This window comes from Saccoglossus kowalevskii, chromosome 10, assembly GCF_978046115.1.
Source record: "Saccoglossus kowalevskii chromosome 10, keSacKowa6.1, whole genome shotgun sequence".
Lineage (NCBI taxonomy): Eukaryota > Metazoa > Hemichordata > Enteropneusta > Harrimaniidae > Saccoglossus > Saccoglossus kowalevskii.
This window is the reverse complement of record NC_140650.1, coordinates 31940018-31957829: the sequence shown is the minus strand read 5'-3', so window position 1 is coordinate 31957829 and position 17812 is coordinate 31940018. Positions and strand designations below refer to the sequence as shown.

Below are 17812 nucleotides of genomic sequence, written 5' to 3'. Positions count from 1 at the left end.
TGTGTACTCGTCCATAAATGCCTTCGTTCGTCATTTGTTATGTCAACTCATCTGCAGCAGCTCACGGTGCATGCATTGCCATGCGGCATACATTGCCGGTCAAGTATGATATGAAACAATCATAGAAGCAACGCATATATTATTTTATATTTCAACTCACAGGATTGTGTCTAACTCGTTAATTCCGACAGAAATTACTTTACAAGTGATAATAATTCCCAATCAAAATTTAAATTTGTTGCTGACATTTATACAGTTCAATTCATGATAAATAAAATATATGTTTACGGGAATTCAATTTCCTTGGGTTGGCATAACATACGTATTTTAAATCATGTCGCTGCGAGTTAAAACAATGTAAAAGGTTTCAAGTCTGTTTAAACACGTCATACACTAGGTACGTACGTCAAAGAAAGTGATTCAACCATATGTAATGTCGCCAAGTTTGTGTTCATCGGAGATTTGATTCCAAAGAACGGGGGAGGGGCTCGCCTTATCTACGCGAATATCATGTTGAGTGTTAGTCATCGGTAGGCTGAGAGATACGAATCCGAATAAGTTATAGCCTGCGCAAAGAAGAGTGGGTGTTATATATATATAATATTGCATTAAAATACGTTATGTCTGGAGAATCCAAAAATGAAGCAACCCAATTGTTGATTTGCGAAGGATAGCTACCGCAAATACCGTTCACTTGTCGTTTAACGGATCCATACTGATATTGCATGCGGAAAACGCGTAAATGATTCGCATATCAGTTTATGATCGAAATGACTAAAAGGGCCAGGCTTCAGATATATACAACCACCAGATTTGCCCAGCATTTTGGGGTCCACCGGCAGAATTAAACTAAATTCAGATGTCATGATGACCTGATGAGATTTTATTAAAGAGTCATGGTAAAACAAGCAGATGCGGCGGCACCAAATGTTGCTTACCAACCTCGCGCGACCTTACTTGGAGGTTCCGGGGCAACCTCCCCCTTAAACATGTTGAAATCTAGACCCTCCGAAACGCTATTTCCTGCATTTTCAGGGGCAAATTGTGCTGACACAAAGGGTTTCAGCTTGATCTTTTTTTCGAGGCGGCGCCACTGACAAGGACCATAAATTGTCTAGTCTTCGAGTAAACAAAGTAAAATACTTTGAACTTACGTGCTTCTAATACTAGCATCACGGCCAACATATTATTAATTAGCTCAGTACTTGTTTTATCGTGTTTCAAACAACATTTTGGTTGAACAAAAACAAATATGAGCCGTGTGTGTGTGAAATATATATTATGATAACTTGCAAATTTGCACATTTTGGACTTCGTATGAACCACTTTATTCTATTGGTATTTCAATTTATTTGCTTTGTTGCATATCAACCGACTGTTCTGTGAATTCACAACGAACAGTCTTAATGAGCATGTGGAATTTGTAAGTGTGCGTCACGATAATTATTTGTCTGAATAAAGAGTGAAATGACAAAAATAGTTTCAAACAAAATATATTAGAATTTTTGACGGACTAAGTTTAACTCATCCACCAAATTCCCCTCTCAAGTTTCTTTTCCTTGAAAATAATGTTGCCTATGATAACCACTAAATGCAATCGTGACAAGTATAATACCAGGGCACGAAAGCAATCATATATATTTCACACCTTTCGATAGGTCAGTTATATGTTATGAGATAATTTAACAGATAAATATATTCATACGTAAAAACATATTTATTAAAATATTTAAAGGAAATTTATGTCGAAAAGAGTAGACACCGAATACATTTCTCAGCACTTCCTGTCTCCTTCGTTGATAACGAGGCGAGGTGACGTCATACAGGGTATCTTCCGTGTAGTGAAGCGCCATTTTGAAAGTTGTCGTTGGTTTACGTACGTTTGTGGCGCTGAATCTGAGCGCCATCCTCGCCATCCATTGCCAAAAAGCTGATGCAGATCACTTAGACGAAATTTCAGACATTCCTTAGTATTTTAAAAGTCGTATTTCTGCTCTGTGTCATGGCTGGTAAGTGTGAATGGGCGTTACATTGTTGCAATCGCTCACGTATATGGTCATTCTTTGAAGTGTACGTATTATTCGTAAATATGGACCATAGGAACATGTACGTAAGGCACATGTTTGTTGACGATCTGCTGTTGTGTATTCACAGGGACTGGCGAGGTACAGTGGTGTTTTTCGCAGGTCAAAGGAACAGTCGAAGAAGATGTAACTGAAGGTAAGTGTTGAAACATCTTCCAAAAGCTTGACAGATAGTATTTATTTCAACCATGACGTTTGCTGCTGTCAGATTCAACCTAAAATTACCCATGGACTAGCGGTTTAGTAATTGGTTCAAGGTCATATATTTATCTTAACTTGGTCAATGAATTCTGTATTTTTGTCGAGTTTGGAGAGTTCCCAGTCGCTGTGATTGAGTAGGAGGCTCACCCCCTACACCGGTAAACGACGCTCTTTCTTTTTCTATTTACCGTTTGCGATGAGTCAACAGTCAAATCGCACGCGCTGTTTTCCGCTTCTCCGTTTTTTTACAGTCTTAAACAATCTGTCAAATGTCTTAGTCATATTATGTTGATGTCTAGTGCAAGTTGTTTTACTTTCATATGGTAACGCTTCAAATCATTCTTGTCCCGGTGTAAATCGTGCGTTGATTTTTTTCTGACCTTTGACACCAGTAATTGGCTACCCTGGAAGGTCTGCTATTTCTAAATCAATATATTATAGCCTAACTCAACTAGTAGGTATATCTGTCTGTCTCTGCAGTATTGTGCTTTAAATATGTATATCTTACTCAGTGATCTTTTTTTGATTGTCTACACATTATTTACATTTTGTAAATTGATGCAGTTAAGACAAAAGTTTTAATTATTTATCAGCCATTATGCCATTTTTTAGGATAGCATATTGTTAAGCCAAACTGTAAGGAACTGTGGGTATTTCCTCAGCAAAACTGAACATTTGTGTAATTTTGCCCCTAAAAATACCCATAATTGTTTACAACAGAACAGTTTGGCTAACTTCAAAAGGAACTATTAAGTTCTTTATAGTAGGTCTTTCACCTACATGTACAACGGTTTAGCTTTGTCGTTCGGATATAGTGGTCATTGTGGAGGCAAAGCTTGAGATTCCCCATAGGAATTGTGGGAAACCCTTCATGCTGGGGGGAGGGGGGATTTGTGACGCCTCCATACTGTCACTGAATGGCATTGCTAAGCATTATCTTATATTATTAATTATTCCTAAACACATTTGATTCAGATTAGTCTATAGTCGGTGATAAAGTGACAGGTCATGTTCTGAAATTTGGAATTCTTGTGTGAGGATAGCCCATTTTACTATAGCAGGATCCATAGCATTGTTTGAGTGGGTCACTAACAACCAAATGTGAATAACGCCCACTCTGGTAACTCGGAATCCAGGGCTATTGTCTTGATAGTAGAGTTAAGGATAAAACTTACTTTTAATGTTGCATAGTGATGATGAAAGTCAAGTTACATGTGCACCTTTTTGAATCTGGAGAGATTATCATACCCTATGCAGTGTTCAAAAATGTCCATATTTTCAATATATAATAATATAATATATTATCGTGTGATTTTGCAGGTACTCTAAAGTTGAATTGAACATTGTCTTTTTTTTCATGCTTTCATTATTGTGGGTTTAATGCCATCAGAATACCAAATGGGAAGGGGCACCTTTCAATTTATTAGCAAAACGAGTCAGTGAGATGAGATTTTTTTATATCCCAATTTTGCTCTCACAGGAGATGAAAACGTAATTATTATTACGAATGCTAAACCTTTAAAAAACTGTCTAAAATGTCAATTTCATCAGATTTCAATTATATACATTAAGTTCAAACTGCCTTAAGGGGTTAGCATACGTTCGCTGGTTCAATTTTTTGGCCTCAATTTACAGATTGAAACATACATTTTACCCATACATGTTATATACCATAATAAAGATCTTGTTTCAAACTTTGGAAATGTGGCAATTTTTTTAAATTATGCAAATATCAAGTCGCGTGATCACAAGAATACGCGAAAATGGAGTAAAACGGTTAATGACGCAATTAATAATTAATTTGCAGCACGACTGAATATATTTTTTTATGTAAATATTATAGAGGGGTGCTTCATGTACAATGTTCTTCGTTTTTTTTGCAACTATAATTTGTTTTTATGTAGCCTTATTTCAAATGTTTGGACGTGTTAAATACCTGAGTAAAAACAACATGTCTCTATATAAAAATAAGCAAAAAATCAAGACGAAGGCAGACAGAACAAAATCCAGGAACATTCCTCCAGTACTCTATATAGCGGTAAAGTTGATCAAAAATGGCGACGATCTGACCTTTCGTTTGTTAGAAATTGCGTACTGAATCTGTAGAACTACGTAGAAATCAATTTCAAGATAAATGCAAAAAACGTCCAAGGTCAATGAATCTCAAACTAGGCCTAAAAATTTTTAAAAATATGGAGTTATAATTATTGAAACATGTCTGCATAGCGACCAACTACTAAATAATGCCTTCTAATGTCGGGGCTAAATGTTATATGCGTTAAAGACAGGATGAAATATGTTTTGAAATCTCAGAACGGCCCTACCGTGTGTCAACCAACAACGTGATGACTTCCCGCAAAAGTGACGTAGTGATTTGCATATTACTAATATGGTGTGGAGGCGGAGTTATTCCAAATAAAGAAAATGGTTTAAGCCGTGTCCACAAGATATCTTCAAGTTTGTTTTGATTACTGTTCACTGTAAAACTGATAGTGAGATACGTCGTCGCAAACGTGCGAACACTGTTTCTTTTTTAGTAACCGTGGTGCGAACAAGAGCAATGACTTGCCTTTTTCCGCTCGCTTTTGTGACCGCTTGTTGAATTAGACTGGACAATTTCTGCTTTATTTTCGATGGCGAAAATTCCGAAATATCACCGCCTGCTCGCTTGCAGAAAATTTCAGAGGTTCACATTGTCTAACAATTCTTACTGGTTTTTATAAATGTTGAACAGCCGACAAAAGATCAAATACTTTTCGTTTTAACTATCTATAATTATATGCACGCAATCTGACCTTTTGACTTCGATTTGGCTTGGATTGAATATTTTATTTTCAACAATATTCTGACGTGAAATACAAAATGTATTTCAACACAAGTAGGACATGGTTGTCTGGGTTTTCTTCCCCGATTGTTGTCTTCGCAATGTGTTTACGGTTTGTATAATTATTGTTTTCCTCAAGGCGAAGACAAGCTGAAGGACCATGAAGCTAAATGGCAGTTCCATGCATGAGCTGAGTGAAAGAAAATATTTAATCTAAGCCTAAAATAAAACCTAATATTACACCTCATTGTGTATTTGTTAATTTTACATGTTTTTCATGACAGTATATCTAGAAAAATCTCCTCTTTCATCTGTTGACCGTGCCCCAATAATTTGCCCCAATTTCCCGTTGGTTTCTCCATACTGAGTTTAGGACGGGCGTCGGTCCCGACGTCCGGCATTCATCACAATCAGTCGAGACAAAACATTGACCGTAATTCCTGGGGATCATGTTCCGTAATTTGTGGGCTGAAAACCCAAATAATTAAACAAGTATTATTATTATATATATTTCATTTTACATCGCAAAACTACAACAGAGCTTGGTTGTTCACGGTGAAACAGCCGCCTTGAAGTCGATACAACTTCAACTAGCCATTTATTACCTTGAAATAAAAAAAAATAAAAATTCCAAGAGCATCGGGGAATATATTAATAACCATTGTTAGCAATCGCTAGATATATTTTATCCGAATACATGGAATGCACAAGATTTTCGACATTTATTGGCAACTTCCGCTCTGTAAATGGTTGAAAATGTGGGTGTGGTTCTTTCGCAAAATCCTGTTGATAATACGGACAAATATTGTTCTGTGACCCAGGTCGTGGTCTGATCTTGTGACTTTCAGCAAATAAATGATGTTGTAACAAAGCATATTTGACGCTAATTGAAGGGTCATCGTACCGTCCAATCTCCGGCTTCGATTCACATAGTTTTTTTTGTTCTGTGACAGGCTTCACAATTATTCACTGAAAAACATCAGTATATTTTGACTAACCAGGGGATTTGACCTCAGTTCAGAAAGAAGAAAAACTAAGCTGAGTCCACGGCGAATCAGTTTTCTTTGTTAGTTGTGAAATAAGGTAACCCAGAGTAGGGTCGACGATTTTCAGCCCTGAAGAACTTCTGCGTGAATCCTGATTTTCGAATTGTTCATCGCCTGGCCACCAAATATTTATGACTATAACTAAATTTGACACTTTTTTTTTTTTTTCTGAATTATTCATGAGCGAGCGAAAAAAAGAGCGATTAAAATGCTGTCTGTTACCGGTCAGACAAGACCACGCGGCCGGAAATCAAGCAATAAGCTGTGGGTGTAAAAGCGGAAAGCTGGGCGAAATGAGTACTGTAATTACGTAAACTTTGTAGTATTGGTATGCAAATTGGATCTTTCATCAAGTTTCAATTAGGATTAATTGCCAGTGTTGTGCTTGTGTTGGTGGTGTTTATAAACAATCACACGTGGCAATGTTTTGAAATAGAAAAAATGTCGAAATAATCGTTGTAATATGGAGTTTTTGTTTAGAATAAAAGCAGTTATAGATACTGTCATAACCATCAATAATTTAAAATAAAATAAAAATATTGAAAAAAAACGCATTAAACGTATGCTAACCCCTTAAGGTAGAGATGCAGGTTGGGGGGTACATGGGAGTGGAACATACTCAAAAAACGATTTTAAAATATAGATAACAGGTGCAAACATTCTCTTTTGAATGTTTAGCATAATAAATAATAAAAAAGAAACATGGTGAAAAAAAGAAATGATGGGATCTCCATATTATGCATTATATTTAACTTATAACAAAACGATAATACATTTAAATTTGGAACTGTTACTGCCATTTTAGTTATGAGCATTAGCAAACTTCTGTGTGAATTGTTATGCAAATTAGCAATTATTTCAGCTTCCTTTTAGTGCACATCCTAGAACTTAAAAAAAATAGCTCCTAGACGCTTTGACCTTTCATTTTGAAATTTTCACAAATGATTGACAATGTGTTTATCTTCAAAACGTTGTTGGGGTATTGTTTTTGGTTGAAGTGTTACAACAATCGTACAGACAACTAGCCTGGGTGTTAATTTATGCATAAACTTGAAGTAGTGAAATTTTAGCTGCTGCCCCACAAAATTGACAACTGGTAGACAGTTTTCAAGACGGCACTTTCTTCATAGTAAACAGGTGTACCCATAAACAAATTTTGACGGGAAACAGAAGCATGGTTTAGAAGCTAATTTTTTTTAAATCACTTTTGACCAAAGAAGCTCATTTTTGTGCACATTTCAAACTACAGTGTCCATAAAAAAAATACTAACAAAATTTTAAAATTCATACAATAAGCTTTCCGAAAATATATAGTTTTGTGGACAAGGGAGGTCATCTTGGTTTCCTAATTAACTAATTAAAATACCTGTCAGGTAAACTGCATCTCTACCTTAAGTTGTACAATAAGAATTGTGGTCCTACTATTGTTTTTTTTTTTGTCACCATAGATACAGTTTGTGAGATATGATAAACTTATTGTATTGTTAAACAATATTTTGTGAATGTATGAATTCAATGATTGAGGCCTATGAAAGCAGTGTATTATTTTTTCAAATTAGTTGAACTTAATGAAGTAACACCTTTATTGCAAAATGTTCACGAGATACGACACTTGTAATGCATTTGTAATGTCCTCTGTGGCTTGTGCTGTTTCTATTTTTAGTATCCAGTGTAACATAGCTTTAAAAATTATTGTAAAATGTATAGATTGACTAAAGCAGATACTGAAGAATAAAGCTGATCTTGAATCACATATGAAAATTGATTCTGTGCCACTTGATAAGACCTTTGTGCCTAGCGAGGCGTAATTTTCTTTTTAGAAGTAGTATTTTTAGATCGGCAAACACAGATCTAATAGAATATACATGAATGAGATGAACCTAATAAGCATAATGCATGTATGTGGGCATCTGCTGTTAGCGAGCAGTCAAGTGATGACCTAGATATGAAATTCTGAATTTGTCTTTCAGAGAATAAACTGAGCAGTTCCAATAAGGTTATACCAGATTGAGGCAATGCAAAATAATTTGTCAATGCAGTTTAATTGCGGCACCCCTAGATTTGCTAATTTTCTTTTTTTTTATTTTTTTGCAGCGGATATTATATCAACTGTTGAGTTTAACCATGATGGAGAATTACTAGCAACTGGAGATAAGGGTGGACGTGTTGTCATTTTCCAGCGCGATCAGGCAGTAAGTATAGTATTCAGCATTTTGTGTCGGTCAGACTATGTATCAAACGTATGGTGAGCAGTCATCATTACTGTTATCCACCCTTGCACAAATTTATGCTTAGATATTTTATACTCTGTCATCAAAACAATCCTTGATTTGTTATTCATTCAGTATTGAACATAATAGGTGGACATAAAAGTTTAAAATATAACATGTCATGTCCTAAACCGCAATGAAATGTAAAAGTTTCCATGGTATCATGCAAATCAAACTACATAAAGACAGCGAAAGTCATCTATACCATATTTGTGTAAAGTTTGATAGTTATGCCAGACACTAAATAATCTGTTTCTTTTCTAATACATCACCTATGAAATTTCCGAATGTGCATTCACACGATATTCACGGTGGTAGATATCCATGCTGTTTCATATAAATTTGATTGCCGGTTTTTCGGAAAATGCTCAAAGACCAGGTTTTATGACTAGACAGTCAAATTTGGAGCATTTTGTAAGGAATGGCATTCAGCCGAACATGACCCCGCCATCAGAAATGCCTCAAAATTGGATGGGCGCTTAGTCTAGCATGGGTGCTTATTAGTGCATGGGCGCTTATTAGTGCATGGGCGCTGAGTTGTCACTTGTGGCATTCTTTTATTTGTATTCACAAATGCATTAAAACTTGGTACATGCTTACTGTTTTGATAGATGAATATCTGATAAGTTTCTAATTAATCTCTTAATTTTAATTATCTAATTGCATACTAATTAACTAATTTGAAATGGTAAAAGCAGGCTGCTCCTATGGGTCTAAATGAAAAGCTTGGCACATGCTGCTAGTATATTCATTAGTTTCTAGTCTGCATGTACATCAGTTTGAAAGGTGGGAGTCAAATTTGTTAAGGCATTTGTAGCAAAATGATTATAAATCTATGATTTTCAATACAATTTTGAATTGGTATGTTCAGTTACTTTTTCTAACTACTAACATGTGGAAGAACATTCAGTTCATGTTTGCTCACTTTGAAAACCAACCGCAAGTTTTGGTAATTCTGGTTGTTCTATGCTTTGTGTTTTTTGATGCACACTGATTCACAAATGACTGGAAGGATTGTGAGATATTTATGCAACAGCTCATTAAATTTTCTACTCCTCTGACGTCAACATACACGAGTGCTTATCGTCAGAGAATCTGTGCCATAGGCAAGGATTGATGCTACTCTGGCAGTGACGAGTGTCTGCTGAAGTCAAACGGAGGAATATATTTATCATACACATTTTACTATTGTTGAATAAATAGAAAGGACTGTTTAATCTGGAAGCTGATATTACACCGGGGCTTTGGCTTTTTGAACAATCCTGGGAACTAAAAATAACTCATGAAAACAGCATCTTGAATAATTATTTATATGGCGCCAAAATGGTATTGATTAGGAAAGTGATTATTAGCTTATTCTGAGTTTTGATTTAGGAGAGTGATTAGGCGAGTAGAATCAGGTCTGATTACAATGAATACAAATATTATACTATGACACATGTATTGTTTATTTTAATGTGTTTTATCCTGTATATGTGCCCTGTAGCGATTCTGATTTGTTAAATTTTTAAATCTCTACTGACTAATAATTCTAAAAATATACCTGTATGCTTGATTTGTTCTGTAGTTGGCAGTATAAAAGTATAGGATATGTATTTTTATGTTTATGTAATAATATTTATTGATAAACATATCCTTAATTGGGATATTGTTCATAATATAATAAAGTTAAATGTTGAAAGTTAAAATATAATAAAAAGAAAAAATAAGAGACGCAAAAAATGCATATAAAATAATGCTTAATGTTTTAATTGTATATATATTTTTAGCTCCGCTGTCGTCTTTGTCGAGCGGAGCTTATCATATGAGTGATTGTTCGTCGTTCGTGTCAATATTTTACTTTTTCGACTTCTTCTTGAGAACGACAAGCCTGAATGCTTTGATACTTGGTGTATATGTACCTTGGGTAGAAGTCTTTCAGATTTGTTCATTTTGTAATGATCTTCAATTCTCTAATTTTGATGAATAATTTTGTCATTTTTGGTAAAAAGTGATATTTTCGACTTCTTGTTAAAACTGCAAGTCCGATTGCTTTGATACTATACATATTGTTCATTTTCTAATGATGTCTTCAGTTCTTTAATTGAAATGTGCATTGCTAACAGCGGAGCTATCTCAGCCGATAGGCTGCTTGTTATATTACATATACAGTACAATGTGCACACAAGGACCCGTGTGTTCTCGCCATTGGCGAAGCGAGGCCATGTCCCGCCAATGGCGTGCCAGTGGCGAGGTCATTAAAGGGCTCGCCCTCAAAAAAGCGAGCCCAAGATCAAGCTCGTCGCGGTCAGTTAAATACGGCGTGCCTTATTTAACTCGGCGCGCCCGGTATTTCTTGGAACACCAAAACATAAAATATCACTTCAGCGTGGTTACACGAGTGTTGTTTGAAAAGTTAACAAATGTTTGTTTTGTTGATTTCATCATTAAGATTTGTCAGATTGAATTATTTCCCTGAGTGACCTTAATCTTTGCAGACCTGATCGTTTTGTGAGATTTGCGTGGGTATGTGTACGTGTATCTGATTGTCGATTTCATATCATTGGTAGTTGTAAAAATAAAACAAAACAAAAACACTCTGTGCCGAAACCTCAGTGACAACAGGATTTCCAAATATATGTTATCATGTTGTTTTGATGATATGCGAGTAATTTTGCCATGCATGTAAATCAGTCGGTCCCTGGTCCACCATTATATTACCGATGTCTTGATTCACCCCTGCATCGATCTGGAAAACGGGTCTCATTATGTGACAAAATAATCGTCACAAACTGTTTGTGTTCACTTAAATTCCAATGTATAAACCGTCATCACGGCGTTCATAGAGGTAAAATGCTAGACAAAGTAAAATTGTTGTACGTGGAGTCGTTGCATGATGTATGTTTCCTTTTCACAGTTCAGTCAGAGGTCAATGACAATGTCGTAACTAAAACCTCCATGCTAAAACCATGTGGTCAGCAACATAAAATTATACAAGTATGTTTTCGAATTAGATAATATAATAACCGCGCTTTAACTAAGACATAACCATCAAGTTCTCTCTGTCCTGTGTTCACGCAAACTTCGGTAAAATTTGTTTAATTAAAATGCCAATGCGGTAAGTGTCGCCGAGACCTAGACGCAACAAAAGAAAAATGAAAAGCTGTCTAGCTGGTTGCCATGACGTCGACTTTTGAGGGCACCGCTAGCCAATAGTACGTATGGATTTACGTAACTCTGTTGTTACTTTGTACTAAACATCTGTTTTGTTGCATAGTGCGATGCATTTTACTCCAGCGATTCCCGTTAATTATCGTGACACCGACCGGTCACGGTGCTTCCCTTCGATTAACAACGGATATTTTGCCGTGTAACTCTATTATTGGAGACTGACTGACATTTTCCCGTGATTTTTTATGTTGTTATTATTGGCTAGACGGGCTTTTAATTTACCTTCTTAAATTTGTAAATGTGAGTGAAACGAATGTATAGGGGAGATGAGATGGGAATAATCTGAGTTACACACGAATTATTTGACATGTCATATTTAGTATTACATACTACCACGTTGCGGAATATGTTTTTGGTAAAATAAAGACAGTGTACACTAGAAAATTGACTGTGTCGGAAAATGTATACTATCATTACCAATTTACCAATAAATGGAAATGGAGGGAAGTAGGACTGACTTCCGTGATAGGAAGAACAGATATCTTGTAATGTGTAGTTTACTCTAGTGTAGCGACAGTTACGTAACATCATGCAAGCCTTCAATTTCTACTTATAGTACAGTATAGTACAAATATTGACTAACAGTATTGGGTTACTAAGTTTTCATTGTAGTGTTCAGACTAGGTGCATATCGTCCCAGTTTTCTATCTACATTTGTACTCCACGACCTGTACAATTTCCAAAAATACATATACTAATTAAGGTAGAGATGCAGTTTATTTGTGAATTTCAATCAAAAATAGTTTTTTTCGTTTTTTATATAGATTTTTATCTAAAGAACATTCTGTGAAAATTTGACCAATGAATTCTTATTGGAACACCATTAAAATTGCTGTTTATTTTCTGGTTAAAAATAAAAAACACTCACACGTGGCAATGTTTATGTCCAATTGCCTAATTTGCATGAGTAAGCAAATAACAGGACCCTTGATTGACAATATGCATATCGAGATTGTACGGGTCATAGTTCATTCAATTCACGCGCATGTGCAATTATTCTCGAATCAGTTATCGCTCGCTAGCAAACCAAACATTATATTTCCTCAGCGTTTTTTCCTAATTTTTATCATTACATTATGCGTGGTGTGAAAAGAAAGAGAGGTAGAAAGAAGATTCAGATGATTTCTATGTCGGAAGAGGCAAAAGCTACACTGAAGGCATCAGCCCGCCGAACGAAAAACAAAATCGATGTGAGCGTCCAAACGTGACTTGCCCTGAAGGCGTGAATCCGAGTTTCTGATTGACTGAGAGATATTATTTTGAAATAATTGTTCTCAAAAAATAAACTGAGCATGTGAAGAATAATTTAACATTGTTCACAGTGATAACAGCTCATTGTCGAAACGAAGCTTACCCATTCACGCTAGTCACAATAAACATCATACTCTTGAATAGGCGTCAATGACTACGGTAAAACTTAGACTCTATATTAGGCATCAGGAATGATTGAAATGTCCGAAAATGACGCTAAAATACACCTTAAAAGTCATATTTTTTTTCTAAATCCCATCCCGAATTTACGGCAGAATCTGGTCCCTCAAATAAGGGACACGTGAGCTGTGATTCTAACAGGATATATTGCACTGGGTCGGGGAGATACAAACTTTCGTGTATCTTTTGTCCAATGCTAGGTGCTAGGTGGTGCGAGACAGCTTTGTTTGCAACCGGACGAACTCCGTTTAATTCAATGAAGCAAACAACTGACAATGCTAAAATAAATTGCAGAGGTACGCTAAAATTAATTGAAAACAACCAAATGAAATGAAAAATAAATCACAGAGAGATGTAACTTGATACATTAACAACTCTTTTGACGCGCTGACCGCTTCTCCGCGTCTGATGTTTTGTTTTCCTTGTCATAATACTTACTGATTGATGATTTTGTTTTGATTTTTGAGTTCTTTAGCCTGCAACTCGGCCACGACCTTTGCTTTTTCCGTGAAAAATGGGGAAGTTTACGTCAATTTGACGGACATTCCATTTTTTTAAACTAACGAGCACACTGTTTAGCACTCCTATTTTTTCATTTGCTGATTTCTATTCAGAAAAATTCGACCGCTCGAAAATGCACCTAAATTTTGCACTCATGTCATGTCAGATTTCCAACACAAATTATTTAAAACCGGTCGAAATTTTAAAACTTTTACGTTAGGAGCTGGAGCTCTCTCCTTGCAGCGACCGTCGCCGGTAGTTCAACAGCATGTTTTGTACTAGTACGTACATCCGTGCGCTGATTGTCTGCGACTGTCTTAGAAAATCCCTGAATAAGGCGTTACCAAAATCGGAAAAAATAAAAAAATTGCCTCCTTAAAAAACGAACAGAATTCAAATATTTCTTTTAACAAATATGTTGCAGTGGGGAAAATGGGATTGGAAACGCTAAACAAAACTTCTGTGCCTCGCGTTTCGATTCTAGGATTACGCAATTATTCATTATTGTGCGTTCGCTTCCTGGAGTTGGTTCTAAATACTACATAAAAATCATCAAGGATAATTAATTTAATATCCCACATTGTACTCTTCACGGTAAACCATAGGCTCTGAAATACTCGTAGATTTTTTATTGAAAATACATCGAAGAGAAGCCATGATGTTTTGATCGTGATAAAAAGTCACCTTCCTAGGACCGCCCCCTGTTTAATTATTCATGAGATGACGTCATGTTTACTGGGCATTGACACGTGTTTTTACCGACCCCATCAAAACACTGGTATGAATGACGTGTTTCTGATTTATATAATCAAGAGCAGTTGTTCTGGTCCAACAATTTTACATAAAATGTCTATGTCTATACGTTAACTTTCAATTTCAATAGTCTAGAAAGTATGACAAAGCAGTAATTCCCGGTTTAACGCGCAAATATGCAAATTAGCCTTTTTCTCGTCTTCTATTTTTGGTGAATTCTTGGGATTTAAATTAAAATAGCTGATAGACGCTTTGGCCATTTGCCTCGAAATTTTCACACTTTATTGACAAGGTGTTCCCCCTTCAAAATGCGTCCGGACAGTTTATTACGACGAGTGGAACAAAAATAACAAGTCCGCAATTAACATGGATATATAAATTATGCAAAAATAGAAAAGAGTGAACTTTGAGGTCATGCTGTGCGACTTTGAAAGCCGTTAGAGAGATGAGTGGACGCATTTGAATTAGTAGTATACCAAGGTATCCAGTGATGTAATTTTACCCACAAACGGACTTGAAGTTTTTGAGCTAATTTTTTTTAAACCACTTTTGTCCAAAAAAGCATATTTTTGACCCAAAATCAAAAACGCATTCTGGATATTTAAAATAAAGACAAGTTTTACAAAGTTTGTATAATAAGCTTTCAGAAAATATATAACATGCTGGATATATAATACCATCTTCATTGTCTCATTACTCAATTAAAAAGCAAGCCAAATAAACTGCATCTCTACCTTAAGCCAAACAAAAATATAGGAAAGATGTTTACGAAAGATACCTGAAATCAAGAATGCACCGCATCCGCATACAATACTACATTGCATATATTTTACATTAATTGTATACGTAATATACTGCTTACCATTTAATATAAATTTTATATAATTTCATTGCTTCAGTCAAAATGTACTAACAAGTAAAACGTGTACATTGTGATAGTATTATAATTTGCGTTGATGTGGATTGCATTCTTTATAATGTCATGTAGGTGTTATTTAGTATGTTTGGACAGAACCACTGCTGTAACTGAGCAATACTTACCCAGTATCTAGTATTTCTTGCACCAATAATTCACGAGCAGTAACTAAAAAAAAGGGGACTGTTTCTGTGATTTCTTGTAGCAGCGAATTGTTTTTTCAAACATCGGCCTTTTTGTTTCATCATAATTTATTAGATCTCTTATCAGAGACAGTTGAAGGATTAGCTTGTTTGTAAACGTCAACATGTACAGTGGGACAATTAATGTTTATTCCGAGGATTATCCCTCATTGTTCGTTTGCCTAAAAATCGAAGCCACTTTTCAAGCAGTACAAGACTTGAAATGCCACTAGTTTCCTTAACTTTTAACACTTGAAACAAACCTGCGTAGAAATCTGAAAAATAGTTTTTTATTATCGGGACACATTTCAATGGACTTGATTATGGACAATGCATGGTGCAAATTTTACCTGGAAATTCTGTAGTATGCTCTCACAATCAAGGATTTAGTCATTTTAACAATGTTCACCATTTTTTGTTGTCGCATGGTAATGATATAAACAATGACTGTCCAGTTTGTGCAAACTTGTCCCTCTATATTTAGGCTTTTGAATCATATACGCTAAATTAAGGTTTTGAATGCAATAACAGACAGAGAATGCTTTATTCAAAAGTGTCGTCAAACTCTTCTCGCTACCAAATACGGTATGTGTAATATTGTGATTTCTGTATTTATTTTCATGGTTGTCACAATGGGCAATTAATTAGATTAGATCTAATTAGATTTCTCAAAAACAAAATTGGTTGTGAGGGACTCAAAATTAGTCAAGTTGAAGAAACAAACATTCTAACATTTCCAAACAGTCTTAGTCGTTTACAATTCTATAAACAGATATGCTATATTTTTGTATCAGCAATATTTGCTTCCCTTTGAATGAAAAAATGCATATTTTTAATTAAAAAAAAGCAACATTTATATTAAAATGTCAGCTCCATTGGAACTTGTGTAGGTAAGGCTTGACCATAACCCCCCCCCCCCCCCCCCCTGAGGTCCTCTTTCTATGTTAGCAGCATGAACAGTTTCCCTGTTGCATGCATCTTTGTATCGCCATTGATACTCGGTTACAAGGTACTTAGTTTTCTCATAGTATAAATTAATTTAACCTTTACTGTTCTTTTGAAGAGCACCTTTGACTTGTTTTGCTCAGGGCAGACACTTCACCTTTAAAAAAAATAAGTCTCCTCTTTGTTTATTTCTTTTCTGGGTGACCTTTATGACCTTCCTTATTTGCATTGAAAATTATGTTTTTCAAATTTCTTTTTCAATTGATAGTGTACTATAAAATTTCAAATGCAGAAATCGAAATAACATATACTGTGGAATACTTTATTTTCGCTGGAATTAATTTTCGCTGAAAAGGCTTTTTGGGCGTTTTGCTTGGAATTTATTTTCACTGATTTTTCATGAGTTTAATGTGAAATATAGGAAAAAAAGTATATTCGCTGGATTTTATTTTCACGGAATCGTCCCTTTAGCGAAAATAAATTCCAAGCGAAAATAAAGTATTCTACAGTAATGTAACGTAACGTAAGTTGGTTACAATTCAGCTTTTCTGAGAAGGGGCAAGGCAACCTCGCTAGTATCTGCTAAAATACAAGTGCGTACAAGTTTCAAAGAGTAACTAAAGACAATGCAATGTTTATTCACCACCACAGGTAATGATATTTATATCTATTTGAGTGAGTGCAAGACAATTCATATTTTCTTGGTAATGGTTACTAGCTATTGGGTAAACGACAATGTATATATTGGAATTAGTCATTTCATCAGTATATAAATTATTGGCTGACTCGACTTGTTTTCGCTCGTTTTTGAGAAAATTAAACATCTACTGTTCAAATTATCATAATTTTTACTTGTATCATACTATAAATTAGATAATTCAGCCACTCCCAAGGATATTAGTTTCTATGGTTTTGTGTTCTTACAATTGGTCATTGATATATGTAGCTTGTATTCAGGTGCTCTTTGTTTAGGGGTGATTTCATATTCAAACACTTGCGTCAAATTTGGTATAACCCGGCCTGTTCTTTCCAGCCCTATTCAAACCTACTTATTTCATAGATTAATTTTTAACGTGTGATAGTTTAGTTATGGCAATGTGAATAAAACTTTTTAAAACGCAGCACATGGATACAACTGCTGAGGCACATTTGATTAAGGGAAGAGTAGGAAATCAAACGGGCGGTTCACCGCGGTAATCACCGCGGCTCTCCGCGGTACACCGGGGAGAGCCGCGGACTGCTTATAATTAGGGGTCTCTACCGCGGTGGCCACCGATACCGGTTGCAACCGCGGTCGCAGGAAAGGTGTGAAATACGTACTTAACAGTTTCCTTTGTGATTCCATGAGTCTTTGTTTCAAATAGCTGTTTTTAAATCGAGCAGGTTACGAGCATCGCTGGCATGGAAATACTAAGCATATAGTAATATTATCGGCCCACGTATTTTATT

The 17812-nt window shown here is 35.5% G+C and overlaps 1 protein-coding gene across 1 annotated transcript in view; it reads left to right on the top strand.

Annotated features, from left to right (window-relative positions):
* Positions 1–1795: 1795 nt before the first annotated feature.
* Positions 1796–17812, top strand: part of LOC100368805 (serine/threonine-protein phosphatase 2A 55 kDa regulatory subunit B beta isoform) — a 43902-nt gene continuing 27885 nt past the window's right edge. The window contains exons 1-3 of the mRNA XM_085504516.1: positions 1796–2009; positions 2155–2220; positions 8250–8347. Coding sequence (XP_085360642.1) covers positions 2003–2009; positions 2155–2220; positions 8250–8347 — 171 coding nt within the window. The 5' untranslated portion in view covers positions 1796–2002. The remainder of the gene's footprint in view (positions 2010–2154; positions 2221–8249; positions 8348–17812) is intronic.